This window comes from Sinohyriopsis cumingii, chromosome 16 (genome assembly GCF_028554795.1).
Source record: "Sinohyriopsis cumingii isolate HCF-2022 chromosome 16, ASM2855479v2, whole genome shotgun sequence".
NCBI lineage: Eukaryota > Metazoa > Mollusca > Bivalvia > Unionida > Unionidae > Sinohyriopsis > Sinohyriopsis cumingii.
The window spans coordinates 7,944,309-7,967,391 of record NC_142976.1 but is presented as its reverse complement, the minus strand read 5'-3'; the positions used below and the strand labels follow the sequence as shown (position 1 = coordinate 7,967,391).

At 34.7% G+C, this 23,083-nt stretch overlaps 1 protein-coding gene across 1 annotated transcript in view; it reads right to left on the bottom strand.

The window, feature by feature from the left end:
- LOC149779899 (ribonuclease 3-like) overlaps positions 1-23,083 on the bottom strand; it is a 100,862-nt gene that overhangs the window by 12,461 nt on the left and 65,318 nt on the right. The window contains exons 18-25 of the mRNA XM_089936586.1: positions 21,756-21,863; positions 20,032-20,170; positions 17,528-17,648; positions 15,731-15,830; positions 13,660-13,762; positions 7,268-7,437; positions 3,669-3,772; positions 1,837-1,942 (exon numbers count right to left, since the gene is read on the bottom strand). Of these exons, the coding sequence (XP_089792712.1) occupies positions 1,837-1,942; positions 3,669-3,772; positions 7,268-7,437; positions 13,660-13,762; positions 15,731-15,830; positions 17,528-17,648; positions 20,032-20,170; positions 21,756-21,863 (951 nt within the window). The remainder of the gene's footprint in view (positions 1-1,836; positions 1,943-3,668; positions 3,773-7,267; positions 7,438-13,659; positions 13,763-15,730; positions 15,831-17,527; positions 17,649-20,031; positions 20,171-21,755; positions 21,864-23,083) is intronic.

The following is a 23,083-nucleotide window of genomic DNA, read 5'->3' as shown; positions in this document are numbered from 1 at the left end:
GAAGGAAATCAAGGTACAAACTTATATGTATGAAGTACCATGTGAGATAAAATATCTAAACAGCGAGATTAAACACCTCTTTTTATTTGGGTGACATTGAGATTAATCACAATAAGCACACACCAAGGATATCATAAACAATGTCCCCAACATATGTATGCATGCTACTAGAAGATTTATCTCCCTTTATGTTGATAGCTCTCCACTTTAAAGATACTTTGTCTCTCTCAGTATGGTCTCCAACAACAAAAAAATACACATTAAACTTGTTCTTAAAACTGACTTAATGCATGAAAGTTAAGTGGCAAACAGACAAATGGAATGTATTATGTCACACATGGTAATAGTGGATACAGGTATGTGCAGGTATTATGTCACACATGGTAACAGTGGTTACAGGTATGTGCAAGTATTATGTCACATATGGTAATAGTGGATACAGGTATGAGCAGGTATTATGTTACACATGGTAATAGTGGATACAGGAATGTGCATGCATTATGTCACACATGGTAACAGTGGATACATGTGTGTGCAGGTATTATGTCACACATGGTAATAGTGGATACAGGTATGAGTAGGTATTATGTCACACATGGTAGTAGTGGATACAGGTATGTGCTGGTATTATGTCACACATGGTAATAGTGCATACATGTATGTGCATGCATTATGTCACACATGGTAATAGTAGATCCAGGTATGTGCAGGTATTATGTCACACGTGGTAATACTAGATACAGGAATGTGCAGGTATTATGTTACACATGGTAATAGTGGATACATGTATTTGCAGGTATTATGTCACACATGATAATAGTGGATACAAGTATGTGCAGGTATTATGTCAAAACATAGTAATAGTGGATACAGGAATATGCAGGTATTATGTTACACATGGTAACAGTGGATACAGGTATGTGCAGGTATTATGTCACACATGGTAGCAGTGGATACAAGTATTATGTCCCACATGGTGACAGTGGATCAAGGCATATGCAGGTAATATGTCTCATGTGGTAACATTGTATCAAGGCATGTGTACATATGTTGCATATGGTAATACTGTAACAAGGCATGTACAGGTATTCAACACAGATGGAAATAATGATCTAGGTTGTGTTGTTGTTGTTGTTGTTGTGGGGTTTAACGCCATTTTTCAGCACACGATAGGCTATTCATGGCGGCCAGTATTAATGGTGGAGGAAGAGCCTAGGAAAACCCTGGAAAGAACCACCGACCTACGAGAAGCTACTGGCAAGCTTTCTCACATGCCCACATTGGCTGAATCTTAGACTCGGACCGCCACAGACAGAGGTGAGATGGCAGTGATTCGTAACGAAGAGCGCTTTAGACCACTCAGGGCCCCAATCTAGGTTGTGGTTTGCAGTTGTGATTTTATAGGTATAATTCCTCTTTTCATCACATGATAGGCAATATATGGCAGCCAGTATTGGTGGAGCAAGAACCTGGCCTCCTCACCCCTTGAGAAGAACCAGTAACCCTCAGGAAGCTACTGGCAAGCATTCTTACATAACCATATGGGCCAAGCCCAAGACTTGAACCCAGGTGATCAGGGGTTAAGTGTATGAATGCATGTGCCGATAAAATGTCATATAAGGCAATAAAGGGTCAAGGCAAGTGAACATATTATATGATATAAGGTATTAGTTGGTCAAGGCATATGCAGGTATTATTTCACATATGGCAACAGCTGTTTGTAGAGAAGAACTGAGAAAAGATTCAAATGTATCAAAATGCCAGAAATAAACTAATTATCAATAGGGTGGTGGGGTGAGGGATGGTGAAGAATGGTTAGTGTTTGGCTAAACTTACAGACAAGTGCCCCTCATGGTGGTCTGGAAAATGCTTGAACAGAAATTCTGATGATACTAGCTGCATTATAGTGTCTCCAAGAAACTCAAGCCTCTGGTTATGGCCCCTGGAATGATATAAACAGAAATATAGTTGCCCCCCACTATAACCTCTTTCGTTATAATGTTTCTTCATACAGCATGAGTACAGGCATAATAATGTTAATTAGCTAATTAGTTAATGCAAACATATTATAGCTTCTCAAATTATTTCACACAATTTAGCTTGGCTCATGATAACCTCATGATACAGACTAAGGGAATGGTAATAAGGGAATTGGTACTACAGACAACAACAAAAAATGGTACTGGAGATTAAAGTGCTTGTGGGTTAGAGTCCTGTAGTGATCAATGATACCGTGTATGACAGCACTGCCCAGTGATTGGTACTGCAGACTAAAATGCTATTCTCACATTTCAACAGTAATTTTTCCTTAAATCTGTATTTCATCTCAAATAATAATCTGTGACTTTTCTAATGGAAAGCCATTAAAATTGTGTTTCAAATATGTTTATCAAAGTAAAAATAAAAAGGAAAAGAAATTAAACACTCTATATATCGCTTAACATATAAAGTGGTTACATTAATGGCCCATACGATTCAGGACATGAAGAAACAAACAAAAATGGTCTGCGAGTCACATGGAAATGCAAACCATTATTTACATGAGGGTTGTAAAGCCAAATGTATTTCTTTGTTGTCCCACTGTAGCAATAACAAAAACTGTCAAATCAGTTACATATAAAATCGTGTTATAAATCCAATTAAAAAATGTCACAATCATATGAACACTACATATGTTTATAACCAGGAACCTATACAGTTAAAGTGGGGCCTTGTTTCATCAGCTTGTAACATTAACGATTCCACTAAATGCTTTTTTTAAAAACTAACAAAACACAAAAATTCAGAAAAGGATGGTCCAAGTGGAATTTGGCACAATTGTGAGTTTCATAAGATGAAGAATTTAAAGAGTTTAAATGAGCTAGACAGAGCATGTTGATGACATTAATTTATAATTGTTTTCAGTGGGCAAAGCCGTATTGATCAGAATCTGTACAAATTATGGTCCTTAATGAAAGAAAACATTCATGCTGGTGTTAGGATCTGTATAAACTTTGGTCCTTAATCTAAGAAAACATTCACGCTGGTCTCAGGATCTGTACAAACTATGGTCCTTTAATCTAAGAAAGCATTCATGATGATTTTAGGATCTGTACAAACTATGGTCATTGATCTAAGAAAGCATTCATGTTGGTCTTAGGATCTGTACAAACTATGGCCCTTAATTTAAGAAACATTCACACTGGTGTTTGGATCTGTACAAACCATGGTCCTTAATGTAAGAAAACATTATGATGTTAGGATCTGCCTAAAATATGGTCCTTAACATAAGAAAGCATTCACACTGGTGTTAGGATCTGTACAAATTATGGTCCTTAAAGTAAGAAACATTCACACTGGTGTTAGGATCTGTACAAACTATGGTCCTTAATGTAAGAAAACATTATGATGATGTTAGGATCTGTACAAACCATGGTCCTTAATGTAAGAAAACATTATGTTGATGTTAGGATCTGTACAAGCTATGGTGCTTAATGTAAGGAAACATTATGTTGATGTTAGGATCTGTACAAACCAGGGTCCTTAATGTTAGAAAACATTATGTTGATGTTAGGATCTGTAAAAACCATGGTCCTTAATGTAAGAAAACATTACGATGATGCTAGGATTGTTAAATTTATATTTGGCCAAAACCAAGCTCCACCTGTTGCACTAGATGTTCAACTTACATGGTTAGATTGTTGTAGCCCACATTCCTTAAACTAAATGATCGTGCAAGAAGGCGAATGTGATCAAATCTGACTCCAATGGCTTCTTCAAATTTGGTCATCTTCTGAAAAGTCAATTTTATAATGCTTGAGCTTTTAAATTCTCAAATTTTGTATACGTAATCTCATCATTCATGTAACAAAGTGAAATTAGCCTATCGTGTGCTGAAAAATGGCGTTAAACCCAACAACAACACCAACAACAACAAAGTGAAATCTATCTTAAACTCAGCACAACACATGCAAAGAAAAATATAATTGGAATGTCACAAATAAAAACTGCAAAGCGGTGACTGGATATTGGCAGAGCTTTAAGACCCTTTATGTAAAAAGAGTTAAATCTTGCACACAAAAAACAGGAAACTGAATTTCTACAACTTTGACGTCATATATGGTCCAATTCTTTTATCAATGAGATTTTTCACTATACTTGATTTTTTTGACAAAATTAGAGGTAAAATTTACATTTTGCACATTCTGTTCCTTAAGCTTAGGAGATGAGTACAGTGAACACTAGGCTGCATGTGAAATTGGCAATCAGCTGACTGGTCTGATGCCAACTTATTTCATGGTGGAATGGGCCAAAAAAAATTACCAACCAGTCCATCTGGCCAGTTGGATTTTTAGTATAGCATGCATATTTAATTTACAAAATTGGATACTTTATATTAAAAAAATGAGAAATAAATAACAGTGAATTGTTTCTGATGACTACTTCTCAATATGGGTAAGAAGAGATTATAAATTACTTATGTGTAGTCTATGTTCAAAAGACGCTTCTAACTCCAGTTCAAACTCTACTGCATTCATGTAATGTCTGATGATAAATTCTACTTCTGAATTACAACACCAACAAATAGATGTATTTTGGATGCCAAGAAGCCACCAGAGGCCAAAAAGCCAAACATATCCAATGGAAACTATTGAAAAGGAACACAACACCATCAAATAAAAAGGTTTTTAAAAAATGTTGGGGTATAGAATTTGCTAGGAGTGTAGAAACAGGATCCATGCTAAGACCATGACAAAGCTATTAACTGTTTGGCCGCATTATCTTAATGGGATGAATCAGATCCATGTCCAGTAATCCACCACTTTGACTTGGTTTTTCCGATGACCTAATTTCATGTTCAGCAATCCACCACTTAGACTTGGTCTAGTCCTACATGTAAGACATAGCACATTTTGATTTTGTTGAGGTGCTATGTCTTACTATCCAAATAACGGCCTTGTATAGTGTGTTCCGATGTCGTTGACATCGGAATGAGTAATCAAAGTTTCAGGAACATCTCACACATTTGGCAGCCTATATCGACATTTTTCCACTAATTTATGTGTAATTAATATACTTACTGTGCTGTCTTTATCCTGGTGGAATGAAAATATGACACTAGCAAATGGATGCATTTTCACGTTCCGTTGATATACATTTGAATTTGTTGCAATGCGACGGAAGTCGAGGTATGCCGAAGTAAGTTCAAGTAGGTTGATGTTTGGGATATGTTTCTTGAACGAAACGAACCATTGCTTACAGTTCCAATAGGCATAATATATTTTTTATTCGTTTTGTTAAAAAATAAGGTTTCAACTTTATCCGTTTTCGGCATTCTCGGCTTTCATCGCTTTCCAGCCAACTGAAAAGTAGGCCAAAGAAACCTGAAAACGGGTCCATTACTTTTGTGAGAATTTGAATTTATTAGAGAAAAGGTATCATAGTAAGTAAAGTCTGATTAAAACATTATAACTTTAATTTGTAGAAAAGCGTCATTATTTTAGTTGTCAGTTGTGTGAAATATTCCTGAAAATTTTACTTTCGTAATGATGTTATACGACATCAAAACACACTACACAGCGCCATTAGTTAGGCTGTAAGACCCTGACGCCCACAACATAAATATCAGCGTTGGGTCTTACAGGTAGGACTAAGACTTGGTCTTTCTGCAGACCTAATTTCATGTCCAGCAATCCACCACTTTGACTTGGTCTTTCTGCAGACCTAATTTCATGGGCAGCTGTACGTTGGACACCAGAGCCTCATTTTGTATGTTAGATACACTTCTGATGCTATCACTAATGACAGTCTGTGGACATTGGATGAGAATCCTGATTTGTATTGTGACAATCATACAGACTGGTCATCATTGGCAGCAACAGATTCTGGTGTCCAGCCTCTGTATGAGTTAATATATATATATATATATATATATATATATATATATATATATATATATATATATATATATATATATATATATGGATCTGGTGGAAGGTTAGCATTAAGCATCTTTGTCCTTGTCAATAAACAGTCATCTTGTTTTGCTGAATTTAATTTAAAAAATTAAAAAAATTGACTGATCATAGGAATCTCTTATTTTGCGTTTTTCTATATTTTCCATGTTTCATTGTATAAATAACCTTACAAAGGAATAATGTTCATCTACCTGCATTTACCATTGAGTTGCAGACTACATTCTGACTTCCTGTATGATGAAATGTTGTTGTTGTTGTTGTTGTTGTTGTAGGGTTTAACACTATTTTTCAGCACACGATAGGCTATACATGGCAGCCAGTATTAATGGTGGAGGAAGAACCCAGGAAAACCCCAAGAAAGAACCACCGACCCATGAGAAGCTACTGGCAAGCTTTCTCACATACCCACATTGGCTGAATCCGAGACTCGAACCCACGCAGATAGAGATGAGATGGCAGTGATCCATAACGGAGAGCGCTTTAGACCACTCGGTCACTTGGGGCCCCATGATGAAATGTAGAACCAGTTGGTGATGGACAGAAGTTTCAGGTTACTAGTTCAGCAGGCTTTCTGAATTGTTTACTGAGTTTCTTGACTGTCATTTAGTACACTAGAATGTTTTGTCATGCCACCATTTATAAATCTGGCTGTGATAGAATTTCTTATTAAAGAAATACGAACAATGGTAGGCTTAGAAACTTTACAGGAGCCAACGTCTCCCCACACACTTCCCTTGTCAAAAAAATTCTGCCACAGTTATCAAACCTGAACTTGAGAACTTTTAAATTTCTGCACCTTAGCTGTTATTGTCTGTATCTCTTAAGTCCTAATTAGCCTTTATAGCCTAAAATCAGTAACCCAGATGGAAAATCTAAAAATGTGATACACTTGCACTGTTAACATTATTTGTCAGTTAAAAATTGAATAGATATTCTTAAATTACATATACAGCTTTGAATTTCATAAATATTATTTACTGTATAGTGGAATTTTTTCAATGATTTAGTCTGGTTCAAAATGAGGGTTTTAAATTTTGGCGATTTATATTTTTTATTAACTGCAAATCCATGGTGGTTATAATATATCTGATAATTAATTCTGATCAGTTTTGTTTATACAGTCTCACTCATATGCCACTAAATTGCTAAATTTCAACACCACTAAAAATGACACCTAAAATTTTAAAATGCAACAGAGAAATCTGTGGTGATTGATACACAAAGACCAACTGAATATACATATCACACTTGTAAGATAATATGGGTAATTAATAACATATCTAATACGCATCCCAGTGGTCTTGTGTTACCTGTAATGTTGGGCTGGATTCGATCCAGTGTCTGTCCCCATTAGGCTCATCCTCCTGTAGTGGGTGTTGCGGCAAATTTATCCAGGTTTGTAACAGATCCGACTCTGGAAACAGTGTAGATGAGAAAACACGGTCCGCAAGCTCTATCCCTCCATCCATAAACAGAGCACCTGGAGAGAACACAATGGACACCAGAAATTGATTGATCTGCCTGTAGGAAAAGTCAGCCTTACAAACTAAATCCATGATCCTGTCAGTCACAAGAAAACCTTCCATTGCTAAACCTATATACAGACTCCTTGGACATCAGTGACTAGTAGCATATTCCATCTACAAGCATGCAAGAGTCTCAACTTCTTTGTAATGAATGATACAAAACTCTAAATCAACTAACAGAAATGCATGCAGTAAACCATTCTGAAACACAGATTTATCAGTGACGTGTGTTAACATAGAGACATGAGTGATTAGGACAGATTTAGCTAGTATGACTTGTACAATTTTTGCAACATTAGCCATACTCAAGCTTGCTGTATGAGTACAGATTTATTTTGTGTTGAACAGAAAACCTCTTGTACCAAAATAATATTATCATGAAATAATATTTCAACATTCCCTTAAAAGATTATTTTCTTTATGCACTTAAACATATATTTTAGGATGAAACTCTAGTTATCCAAGACCAGAATGACAGATTAGTATCATTTTCAGAAAGTGGAGGAATGACTAATTTGTTACATGAAATAACTGCAACAAGTTAGAGTAAAATTGTTACGAACTGAGAGAAACATGATTCACTATTCATTACGATTGCAGTCACTGATATAACACATACAATCTGTGTAAACTATATATAGGAGACAGCTCAACCGATATAACACATACAATCTGTGTAAACCATATTTAGGCAACAGCTCAACTGATATAACACATACAATCTGTGTAAAGTATATATATAGGAGACAGCTTAACCAATACAACACATACAATCTGTGTAAACGATATATAGGAGACAGTTCAACTGATATAACACATACAATCTGTGTAAACTATATATGGGAGACAGTTCAACTGATATAGAACATACAATCTGTGTAAAGTATATATCGGAGACAGCTCAACTGTTAAATTATTAAAAGGCTATGTAGTTCCTACTTGTTTTTCTCTTTGACAAAGCTCTGCTAATGAAAATATTCACTGTGTGGTATACTGAATTAAAATGCAAGAAAAAGGACTGAAATATTTCTTTCTGTGATACATTTTTTATCTATATTCACTCGTTTAAATTCAAGCCATGTCAGGGCATAAGGACATAATTTACTGAGATGACAAAGTGTAACAATAAAGATGGATGATGTATGGATGATGGTGGATGATGGAATACCAACACTGGTGTCATAGTTATCCACTTTCAAACTTATCTAATGCAATACACATATATATATATCTGAACAATACTGAAAAATTTCATCATGTAAATATATCCAACCAGTACTCCATGATGGAGAAAAGTCTATAATTTAAAAAAAAGAACCCATCTTCTGCTGATAAATATACAAAGCACTAAGTTTCATAGCACTCCATTAGAAACATTTTGAGAAACCTTTAACATATAATGGAAACACAAACAGTCATCCTAATGAGATGATGTCAAGCACTCCATAAGTCTACAAAGCAATGAGGGCAATAACAAGAATTCCAGAAGCAAAATGATTTGTTGATATGCTTGTCTTCTGGTGAAGACCATAATATTTATCAAGTTTCATTGCAATCCATCAAAAACTGTGGGTCTATATATGGTATATTGTGTAATACAACGGATTATGCCATAACACACAAAAGGGAAATAACTCTAATAATAACTGCATGAGCAAAGTGAACTTTGATATCTGCAGAGGCAGGTGAGGACAATAATATTTATCAAGTTTCATTGCAATCCATCAAAAAATGTGGGTCTAGATACGGTACACTGTATAATACACTGAATTAAGCCATAAGACAAAAAGGGCAATAACTCCAATAACAGTATCATGAGCAAAGTGAATTATGGATATCTGCATTTTTAGGTGATGAACATAATAATTTATTATGTTTTATTGCAATCTGTTAAAAAAACTTGCTACTAGTTGTGCTAAGAAGATTGTGTCATGCATTATGTTACAAAGGGTAATAATTTAAACAGTACAAAAAGTACAATAACCTTTTTTAAAAAACTGAGTAACCAATATGATTAGTGGACATGTATATCTAAAGATATTGACAACAATATTTACCCAGTTTCATGGCATTCCATTAAAGCTTGCAGAACTAGATGCAATACTGTGATGGACAGAAGGATGGATGGACAGAAAGACACAGATGCAAGGATTAATATGTACCCACACCTCTACAGGTGTGGCTATAATATATAAATCCAAACAACATACTGTACTAGTGCATGATTCTTACAGGCAATTATGTAGGATAAACATAAATCTAATACTGATATTAACACAGATGCTTTAGAGTCCTCCTCAATGTTGGGTACTTAATTTTTCTATATTTTGTGTGCACATGATCACTTATTAAAAATAACTGGCCGATTGCCTGAGGCAAGAAAACCATGCCCAGTAATTAGTATAGTACATTTTTCAATTCAAAGTATTTTATGTTGATTCTTACATCATGTGAAATAGTGATCATTTTAATACATTTTGAAATGTTCAATAATAAAAGCTGAAAAGTGTTGAAGTTATGATGGTTTGAATTTGTATGTGATATATAGTGACAATTGGAAAGGCAGCATACCTCAGGCCCGAAAGTTATAGAAGCTGCAAGTATGACTGTAAATCATATTACGCTTACAACTTTGCTGGTGGTTGGTGGACCAAAGATATCGGCATGTGTCATTGTTTCAGTGACATATTGTGGTCATTAATTAATGAATTAATTTTCTTTGAAAAATATATCATTTTTTACAAGTATGATGAAATACAGTTGACAAAACTAAGCAAGTAATGCTTGTTTTCATTCATTAATTTACATGTGAAATTAGATTACTTTATTGCATGACTTGACAGGTAGACTGACATAAAACCTTATTGCATGACTTAAAGGGTAGACTGACATCAAATGTGTGGATTTGGTTGCATGGGCCTAGATGTTTCATTTGTTTCTTTGTTTTCGACACTGAATTAAATAGTTCTGATGTTGGTACCATCCAAAAATGAATAGAAAATAGTATAATAGTGTATACTTTATATGCTTAGTATGGTATAGTAATGTATAGTATAATAGTGTATACTTGATATACTTTGGATGGTACAGTATAGTACAATAGTGTATGCTTTATATACTAAGTATGGTACAGTATAGTATAATAGTGTATACTTTGTATACTTAGTATGGAACAGTATAGTATAATAGTGTATACTTTGTATAATTAGTATGGAATATTATAGTATAATAGTGTATACTTTGTATACATAGTATGGTATAGTATAGTATAATAGTGTATACTTTGTATACTTAGTATGGAATATTATAGTATAATAGTGTATGCTTTATATACTTAGTATGGAATAGTATAGGATAATAGTGTATACTTTGTATACTTAGTATGGTATAGTATAGTATAATAGTGTATACTTTGTATACATAGTATGGTATAGTATAGTATAATAGTGTATACTTTGTATACATAGTATGGTATAGTATAGTATAATAGTGTATACCTTGTATACTTAGTATGGAATAGTATAGTATAATAGTGTATACTTTGTATACATAGTATGGTATAGTATAATAGTGTTGTATACTTTGTATACTCAGTATGGTATAGTATAATAGTGTATACTTTATATACTTAGTATGGTACAGTATAGTATAATAGTGTATACTTTGTATACATAGTATGGAATAGTATAGTATAATAGTGTATAATTTATATACTTAGTATGTACAGTATAGTTTAATAGTGTATACTTTGTATACATAGTATGGTATAGTATAATAGTGTTGTATACTTTGTATACTCAGTATGGTATAGTATAATAGTGTATACTTTATATACTTAGTATGGTACAGTATAGTATAATAGTGTATACTTTGTATACATAGTATGGAATAGTATAGTATAATAGTGTATGCTTTATATACTTAGAATGGTATAGTTTAGTATAATAGTGTATAATTTATATACTTAGTATGTACAGTATAGTATAAAAGTGTATACTTTGTATACTTACTATGGTACAGTATAGTATAATAATGTATACTTTGTATACTTAGTATGGTATAGTATAGTATAATAGTGTTGTATACTTTGTATACTTATGGTATAGTATAGTATAATAGTGTATACTTTATATACTTAGTATGGTTTGGTGCTTTATGGCACAGCAATATATATATATATATATATATATATATATATATATATATATATATATATATATATATATATATATATATATATATATATATATATATATATATATATATATATATATATATAGGTTATTTAGTGCCCAAGGACACCTCATAGTAGCTGACCCAGGCTAGTCTGATGGTAGGATTTGAACTTGCACCCTTTCCATTATAAGTTCAGCACCACAACTTGTGTGCATTTAGAAAACAACTGTATGAATAATGCTATACTGGGCATGCAGAGTGCCAGCAACTTAATGGCTATTCAGGGTATGCAGAGTGCCAGCAACTTAATGGCTATACAGGGTATGCAGAGTGCCAGCAACTTAATGGCTATAGAGGGTATGCAGAGTGCCAGCAACTTAATGGCTATACAGGGTTTGCCAAGTGCCAGCAAATTATAGGCTATAACTTGTGTGCATTTAGAAAACAACTGTATAAATAATGCTATACTGGGTATGCAGAGTGCCAGCAACTTAATGGTTATTCAAGGTATGCAGAGTGCCAGCAACTTAATGGCTATACAGGGTATGCAGAGTGCCAGCAACTTAATGGCTATAGAGGGTATGCAGAGTGCCTGCAACTTAATGGCTATACAGGGTTTGCCAAGTGCCAGCAACTTAATGGCTATAAAGGGTATGCAGAGTGCCAGCAACTTAATGGCTATAAAGGGTATGCAGAGTGCCAGCAACTTAATGGCTATACAGGGTATGCAGAGTGCCAGCAACTTAATGGCTATAAAGGGTATGCAGAGTGCCAGCAACTTAATGGCTATAAAGGGTATGCAGAGTGCCAGCAACTTAATGGCTATACAGGGTATAAAGAGTTCCAGCAACTTAATGGCTATAAAGGGTGTGCTGAATGTCAGCAACCTGATGGCTATACATGGCTTGCCAAGTACCAGCAACTTAAGGGCTATAAAGGGTGTGCTGAATGACAACAACCTGATGGCTATACATGGCTTGCCAAGTGCCAGCAACTTAAGGGCTATACAGGGTGTGCCAAGTGCCAGCAACTTCATGGATATACATGGTGAGCCAAGTACCAGAAACTTAAGGGCTATACATGGCATGCTGAGTGTCAACAACTTCATGGATATACATGGTGAGCCAAGTACCAGCAACTTAAGGGCTACACAGGGTGTTCTGAGTGCCAATAACTTAAGGGCTATACATGGTGTGCTAAGTGCTATTGACTTTTGGCAAATACAATTCTCCAATTCTACATGATGTATACATAGTGAAATGTTTTCTGGTCCATCGAATACTCTGTCTCAGATACTTTCTTCAGCAGGCAATATATGCTGAATATAAACTAAATCTATCACACCTATGTGTGACACCAGTGGATATAAACTAAATCTATCACACCTGTGTGTGACATCAGTGGATATAAACTAAATTTATCACACCTATGTGTGACATCAGTGGATATAAACTAGATCTATCGCACCTATGTGTGACATCACTGGATATAGACTAAATCTATCACACCTATGTGTGACATCACTGGATATAAACTAAATCTATCACACCTCTGTGTGACTTCACTGGACATAAACTAGATCGAACACACCTATGTGTGACATCACTGGATATAAATCGAATTTATCACACCAATGTTTGACATCACTGGATATAAATTTTATTTATCACACTTGTGTGAGATACTACTGAATATAAATTGAACCTATCTCAGCTTATGTGAGATATCATTGGATGTAAACTGATCTATTACATCTTATGTGAGACATTACTGTGCATAAATTGGGTCAATCACACATTTTGTATGATAGTATGATACTGGAATATATATAATGCAGTGGACACCTAAATGTCACATAATGTAACCTGGAGACTTGCCCATTAGTGCCTCAAAGCAGTTGGCCATGGCATGTTTCAGGTTTGACTCGTGACACAAATATGGACCATGGGCGTACAGCATGTAGTCCTCTAAATACCACATAATGTGACCTGGAGACTTACCCATCAGTGCCTCAAAGCAGTTGGCCATGGCATGTTTCAGGTCTGACTCGTGACACAAATCTGGACCATGGGCGTACAGCATGTAGTCCTCTAAATGAAGATTCTGAAAAGCAGATACTTGTACTCAATAACATTCAGTACAAAAACAAATTCTATTTTTTCCAATTCATGAAAAAAAACCCAAGCTAAATACTGAAACTAAAGTATCCTTAAAGAAACAAAATATAGGACTGAGGAAATGGAAGTCGTCAGCAAAAAATAGTTTTATGATTGATAACAGTAGAACCGGTCTTAAGAGACCACCCTATCTTCGAAAAAAAGCCATGGTCTCTAAAGACAGGTGATCTATCATCATGGGTCACAACATTATATCATCAACAAATTAATGCTCTGAGAATATGGTCTATCAAGACAGGTCATCTTATAGCAGTGATTTTTGAAGAGAGATCTTACTGTACTAAAACTTCAACAAAGCTGTTTTGAAATTTAAAAAAATGACGTAAACCAGAGAAAGTATTTGTACATAGCCTAATAAACTCCTTGATAGTGAAACAATGCTTATCCAACTAATTATCAGATGAGTGTATCATAAATGATGAGTATGCCAAACTCTCTTAAATTGACAACTTTGCAACCTTATTTCTTCTGCATACTGATATTTCAGTCCCAAAATTGCAATTCTATTATTATTCAACCTTCTTATACTGGCCACCTCTAACAAATGGACAAAGTTTTTGGTCTCAACAGTGTCTGGTTTATGACAGCTTTACTGCAGAACACATCAACAGGGTTTACACTAAAATTAAGTAAGAAGGTAAGTGTGACCCACTCATTATAGTTTTCAATGGAACAGACGAAAATTAGATGGTCAAAGAAGGATAATAACAGAGCAGCAAAAGTGGATAGAAAGTCAATAAAAGAAACCACTAGGACACAAAATATTTACTAATGTATAAGCAAAAATGACACATTTTTAATACATTTTATCTTGCTTTCATTTAATTTAATATGCTTTGTTTACTGGTGTCCTTTTTAATTACCCCATTCCACAATTTGCCTTTTCTAAAGCTGCATACAAATTTTACTTTATTTATGCTAAATCGTATGGAGCTTGTTACTTTCAGAAACTGAGTTTCTTATATGAGCAGAATATCCTTGACAATTTGTCATAACAGTGACTTCTTAAACTAGAATGTTAGAATCTCCTAACCAGGGTTAACAAACTTTAACTTATTAATTGCTATATTTTTTTTATTTTCAATAACAATGCCACATGAAAATTAGATCAAATCTACTGTTTCTAGCATATTCATTAATTAAGCCTATCTTCATATTTTCATTAGAATTATCAACAAAACAAATTTACAAATGAATAACTCTCTTTCTTCCTACTTAGGTAGACAAATATCAAATAAAGTTTTCATAAAATGCATGATAAATCCACATAACACATTTAGTTGTGATTTTCACATGTAGCTGTTTATATTCCTAGTAAATAGTATGGATATGAGAGTAGTGACATTTTTGTCAGAACCAATAAGATCTGAATTTATTTGTAATACAACCAATGAAACTGGGTCATTTTTGAAAATGTCAGAGGTAGCCCTTATATGTATTTACTCTGCATATATAGCCTACCTGAGGACTAATTATTTGCTAATTACACTTAATTAGGATATCATTAGGGGCAGACAACTCTCAGTTGATTCCAGACAGTGATAAAAAATGCCAATTTCAATAAAAGGTCAGAATAAAATGACACTGAATTGGTGTGATATAGCTGATTTAATGATTGGATGAATCAGACTGAAAAGTGACACATATGGCAAGAACATTTTTTAAAACAAGGCTCTGCACCAGTTCTTGCTCAAGTATTTTTCATTACCCTAGCTAGCACTGCATGTATTTGTCATTACCCTAGCTAGCACTGCATGTATTTGTCATTACTCTAGCTAGCACTGCATGTATTTGTCATTACCCTAGCTAGCACTGCATGTATTTGTCATTACCCTAGCTAGCACTGCATGTATTTTTCATTACCCTAGCTAGCACTGCAAGTATTTGTCATTACCCTAGCTAGCACTGCAAGCTGCTGATTCTGTACAATGGCACCCCTATAGGTTGTCAGTCCCCCTTCTTCCAGCCATGGAAACATGAAAAACAGGTGGATACTAAAAAAACAAAAAAACAAATAAAAAATAAAATGACAGATGTATTAATCCTACAAAATTATCCAATGCATGCCATTATCAAAAAAAAAAATGTCACAGCAAGTTGAAACATGGATCAAAATGACCTAATTTGCAGCAGTCACTGAAATCCAGATCTTTTATGTTTGACCAATTATTATAAATGGCAAAAGCAAAACCTGATCACTGTGCCAATCCCTCTATCCACGCAGAGACAACTTAAGCATGACGTCTGTCTCACAAGCAAATGACACTTTAAAGCACTTTTGTTGCTAAAACATGCCAAAAGGCATGGTAAATGTCTTTAATAGCTCGGAAAGACCGGATCTGCAAGGAAGTGGAATTAATCTTAACTTATTATGATCCAGTAGCATAGTTGAAGAAAGTGTAACCATAGTTTAACATCATATGCATACACATATATATCTGCATGACCCAAACATGTGCATCCTTTCTACTGCCTTACAGGGCAGGGTGTATAAATCCTGTCTTGCAAGGCATTAGAGTTCTACAGCATACATGAGGTGCTTGAGTGCATGTCAAAAATTAGAATGAAATCTCAAGAATGTACATTTATTATATAACATCATACAAGTGATCATTTATTGACCCTCTCTTACTTTTTATTGTTGGTTTATATTACATACATCATCTAACTGACTTCCAGAGTGTATATAATAATTACATAACTCACCCTGATGTTTACACGTTTCCAGTAACCATTGTGAAGACTACCATGCAGTAAACAAATAGTGTTTTCTGATCATGATGTCATTTTATACTTGCATAGCCAAGTCATGTGACACTACCTCAGACAAAACGTTCAGTAATTTACTTTTATTATAGAGTACTATAAAATTGAGCCAATTGATTTACATTTTAGTCATTTATCTGAGATAATCTACATCCTAGATCTATACAATAATCTAGTTTAAAAGATTAAAGATAAACAGTAAAAACATCGAATAGAGCCAAAGTCAGTGAAATGTCGAATACGAGTCTGTAGCCTACTTATAAAATAAGGGTAGTCTTTATGATGCATCCTCTTGCCGAATTTCATGAGATAAATGTAAAAACTTAACATGAACCAGTAAAATGTGAAATGTAGGTTGCCATGACCTTCTTTTGCTGTCAGAGTGCGGCAACAACAGAGATGCATTCAATCATGATGATTCTAAAATGAACAGTTTGAGAAATAAACTTGAAAACAAAATTTAACTTAAGTCAGTGATGTGTGAAATATAGTACACAATGACCTACTTTCTTGTGTGATGTGGGTGTAGCACTCACTGAGATGCATCCTTACATGACAGTTCATGAATCTAGGCATAACAGTACATACAGAGTGTGCGAAAACCATTCTGGTCATGATTTAAACACGATGTGCAAATATGCCAAGCTAAATGCAAAAACGTAAAGAAGAATGTGTAAGTGAGGTACATATATGTACAAATTTCCTCACTGGGTAGGTGCTATAAAGCTCACTCTGAACTGTTGCCTAGAACCATGAAAGAAGGAATGGTTGACATTCAGTTAGAGTGCACATATGTATACACTTTTATCTGTGCATATACAAACACTGATGCTGATGTTGTGGGGTAGTACAAAGCTTCCCTGTTTCATAATTGTTACCTAACAATCATTTCTTTTTTCATACCCCACTAACTACCTTCACTTACCTTGTAATGAATTCTACCACAGCATCTCCAAGGAACTCAAGTCTCTCATTGTGAGGAACTTCTGATGGCGTGTCCTCCTTCTGCCCCATCTTGGCCATGATGTACATCAAAATATTGATTCCTAAATTGAAAAATAAAAAAAAGACAGCATATTTTATACACAGTGTCATCCATCCTTTACACCTTCACCACCTCTGGCAGCAATATATTCCCTACCACTGTCACTGTGGGATATAAACATACCGTAAATGTTACTGTATTGGATCCAAGAAAATGTACATTTTTAAGGCAGTTTTATTTCAGAATTTTTACTTCCCTACCAGCAATTCTATTTTATAGTACCTGCAAAATCATAGGGTTAAGAATGAACTTGCAATTCTTTACCTAGCTTTTAATTAGCTAAGCAGTTGCTTCATTTAACTCAAACTATTATACAGACCACCTCTTGCTTCAAGTATCTCAAACCATTATAAAGACCATCTCTTGCTTCAAGTATCTCAAACCATTATAAACACCATCTCTTGCTTCATTTACCTCAAACTATTACAATGACCACCTCTTGCTTCATGTACCTCAAACCATTATAAAGACCATCTCTTGCTTCATGTATCTCAAACCATTATAAAGAGCATCTCTTGCTTCATGTATCTCAAACCATTATAAAGAGCATCTCTTGCTTCATGTATCTCAAACCATTATAAAGACCATCTCTTGCTTCATTTACCTCAAACTATTATTATATAAACCATCTCTTGCTTCATGTATCTCAAACCATTATAAAGACCATCTCTTGCTTCATGTATCTCAAATTATTGTAAAGACCACCTCTTACTTCATGTATCTCAAACTAAAGTTAAGACCAGCTCATGTTTCATATATCTCAAACTACAGTAAAGACCACCTCTTACTTCATGTATTTCAAACTGTTGTAGCGACCACCTCTTGCTTCATGTATCTCAAACTATTGTAAAGACCAACTCATGCTTCAAGTATCTCAGACTATTGTAAAGACCACTTCTTGCTTCAGGAATCTCAAATTATTGTAAAGACTACTTCTTGCTTCAGGAATCTCAAACTATTGTAAAGACTACTTCTTACTTCATGTATCTCATACTATAGTAAAGACCATCTCTTACTTCAAGTATCTCAGCCTATTATAAAGACCACCTCTTGCATCAAGTATCTCAAACTGTTATGAAAAAAAACATCTACCCATAAAAGCCATATTTAATACTTTATATGTTAAAATAGAACCATAGCATTAACTCAATCGGCCCTGATCCCATCTGTAGGCATGATCAGGTTTATGCATTCATTGGCTGATCCCACCTGTAGTCGTGGTTTGTTTACTGCATTCAGTGGCCGATACCGCCTCCAGTTGTGATGAATGCGTGCTAGATACAATGTCTCTGACTTGTTACAAATGTTTTTTTCCAAGAACTAAACAACTATTAAACCAGTCAGAAATGATTTAACTTTCATTTGTGGAAATTTGAATTGTTCAGAAGCCAGGGGTTACTGCTTGAGAGCAGTTTCACACACATGTTCTGTTCATAAAAAATCGTAAATGATGGCGGATGTAAGAATTATTTTTGATGAGAGCAAAAATACGGAGTTTCTCGGGTTTGATCTCGAAAATATTGAGCAAGCCGAGGAAAGATATGTTCAGCAGCTGGATATTTTGCAAGATTTAGATTTGGACATAGAAGTTTCTGAGATTGAATCTTCAGAAGATGAGGATGCTGACAGCAATGATGATAGAGTTCTTGCGGATAAACATAGCACATAGTTTTGTAAATAGTGTATAAATAGGTTGTGAAAAAATACATCACTGTGTAGACAAATTCATTTGGAATAATTGGCGACGATTTCATGGATTTTAATTGGATATAAGAAGAGAAATTAAGGTAAGAGTATATGTATGTGCACGATGTTTTCAAAAAAATTCAAAAACTCTGGGGCACAAGCAGCTAGACACAGCTTAGTGCTTCTGGGGCATAGCAGCAGAGATACTGATAACAGTGCTAGGGCTGAATGAGTTAAAGTATATTGTTGGAGACCATTTTTGTGTATTCGTAGATGGTCTATGAAGCATTTCAATTCCCATTGCCCATGGCAAGTTAATTTTGACATGAGAAGCAAATATCCAGATGCAGGTAACACATGGTGAAAGAAACAAATCTGATAATACCTGTAACATCTGTAGGCATAGTAAGTAAAATTTTACATCTGATTATGTTTTGAGCAAACTGATTTTTACAAAAAAGCCAAAGCCATTTTTGAAAAAAAGACTGCTGCATTGATTACTGAAGAAATAAATATAACTGATGAAGTTACCCTTTTTCCAAGTTTGAGATTAACATACCCTTTTCCCAAGTGTGAGATGAACATACCCTTTTCCAGAGTGTGAGATGAACATAACCTTTTCTGTGTTTTAGATGAACATACCATTTTTCTGAGTGTGACATGAAAATACCCTTTATCCAACTGTGAGATGAACATACCCTTTTTCCGAGTGTGAGAGTAGTGAATTCTCTTATCTCCATACAGAGGCTGCCGACTACCACAGTTGGACAAGGAATTTCTGGCATGGTCTGGGTTGGTTCCAAAATTCACTTTATTGGAGGAATGTGTCAAGGCAAGCTGAAACATTTCAATACCAGTCTGATAGAACAAAACTTGTGTAAAGTTGAGATAAAAATATACAAAACTAGAAGTGATTGCATTTACAGCTAGTACTGAATCACAAGTGTGACAGCTTAGTTTGCAGACTGTGCTTTCATGTGTACAATAAAGTAGTATATGCTTAATGGGCCAAAATGTAACAATAAAAATGTCCAGTATTATGATATGGATTACATCTGGATACCTTGGACACTGTAGACATATTTCAGTAATATGGTTTGAATTAGAGTCAGATACCTTGGACACTGTAGACTATTTCAGTAATATGGTCTGAATTAGAGGCAGATACCTTGGACACTACAGACATCTTTCAGTAATATGGTCTGAATTGGAGTCAGATACCTTGGACACTACAGACATCTTTCAGTAATATGATCTGAATTAGAGTCAGATATCTTGGTCACTGTAGACATATTTCAGTAATATGGTCTGAATTAGAGTCAGATACCTTGGATAATGTAGACTATTTCAGTAATATGGTCTGAATTAGAGTCAGATACTTAGGACATTATATACATCATACAGTAATATGATCTGAATTAGAGTCAGATACTTTGGACACTGTAGACATATTTCAGTAATATGGTCTGAATTAGAGTCAGATACTTTGGACACTGTAGACATATTTCAGTAATATGGTCTGAATTAGAGTCAGATACCTTGGATAATGTAGACATATTTCAGTAATATGGTCTGAATTAGAGTCAAATACCTTGAACACTGTAGTCTATTTCAGTAATATGGTCCGAATTAGAGTCAGATACCTTGGACACTGTGGACATATTTCAGTAATATGGTCTGAATTAGAATCAGATACCTTGGACACTGTATACATATTTCAGTAATATGGTCTGAATTAGAGTCAGATACCTTGGACACTGCAGACATCTTTCAGTAATATGGTCTGAATTGGAGTCAGATAACTTGGACATTGTAGACATCTTTCAGTAATATGATCTAAATTAGAGTCAGTTAGATTGGACATTATAGACATCTTTCAGTAACATGATCTGAATTGCTTTTGGGTACCTTTGACATTATATATATCTTTCAGTAATATGGTCTTAATTAGAGTCAGATAACTTTGACATTATAGACACCTTTCAGTAATATGGTTTGAATTAGAGTCAGATAACTTGGACACTGTAGACATCTTTCAGTAATATGGTGTGAATTACAGTTGGACACCATGGACATTATAGACATCTTTCAGTAAAATAATCTGAATTACAGTTGGACACCACTGACATTATAGACATCTTTCAATAACATGATCTGAACTGTCTTTGGATACATTGTACATTATAGACATCTTTCAGTAATATGGTCTGAATTACATTTGGACACCATGGACATTATATACATCTTTCAGTAAAATGATCTGAATTACATTCAGATATCTTCAACATTATTCTTTCACACTTTTACTGTGATATCATGCAGTAATATTTCATATGACTGTGTAATATCAATAATGTGAATTGTCATAAGCATGACTTTATGTGGCACAATTTTTATCTTTGTCTGAAGATTTTTATTTTACCTGCAGAAGCCCTCTGTCCTTAAACTTGTATTCCAGGATTGACTCCAGATAGTCCAGGGATCCATGGAAGCGGAGGTGAACCAGTAATACAGGAAGAAGCATGGCATGCTGGGAAAATGAGAAGAATATCACTGCATATACAATATTTCTCATGTGATAAGCTGTTGTGGGTGTGGGGTGGTTGGAGCTAAGTGTGAGATGCTGACTTGTAAATTTTAGATACATTTGGTTGGATTGGGTTAATCAATAAATAAGACTTTCTATATTAAAATTGTCCAGTTTTCTTAAAGTGGTGATAAGCTTATCATCAAGAACTGGATTATTACTGAAGAATTATGGAACTAATACACTGTTTCAAGCTACTGATACAGACAAAGAAACATCATATTTAGATTATAAAAAGTTTGTATTTGAAATTTTAGAGCAATGAACATGGTTTTACCATGAGGTAATTCTGATTCGTAAACTAGGCTTCAACAGAGCTGGTAAACAAGATCCTGATGATAGCAAGGCTAGAACAGGGCTGGTAAAACTTGATTTTTTGTAGCAATGCTTCATTAGAGCTGGTAAAACACATGATATTGATGGTAGCAAGGCTTCAATAGATCTGGTAAAACACGAGACTGATAATAGCAAGACTTCAACAGAAATGGTAAAATAATATTGACAATAGCAAGGCTTCATTAGAGCCAGTATAAGATATGATAACAAGGCTTCAAAAGAGCTGGTAAAACTAGATATTAATGGTAGCAAGGCTTCAACAAAGCTTTTAAGACTAGATATTACTGACTGCAGGCTTAATCAGAGCTGGTAAAACAAGATAGTGATGATGGCCTTCAACAGAGCTGGTAATTTTTTTTTGTGATAATGGCCTTCAACAGAGCTAGTAAAAGAAGATAGTGATAATGGCCTTCAATAGAGCTGGTAAAACAAGATAGTGATGATGGCCTTCAACAGAGCTGGTAAACAAGACAGTGATAATGGCCTTCAACAAAGCTGGTAAACAAGACAGTAATGATGGGCTTCAACAGAGCTGGTAAAACAAGATAGTGATGATGGCCTTCAACAGAGCTGGTAAACAAGACAGTGATAATGGCCTTCAACAAAGCTGGTAAACAAGATAGTAATGATGGCCTTCAACAGAGCTGGTAAAACAAGACAGTGATAAGGGCCTTCAACAGAGCTGGTAAAACAAGATAGTGATGATGGCCTTCAACAGAGCTGGTAAAACAAGATAGTGATAATGGCCTTCAACAGAGCTGGTAAAACAAGACAGAGATAATGGCCTTCAACAAAGCTGGTAAACAAGATAGTGATGATGGCCTTCA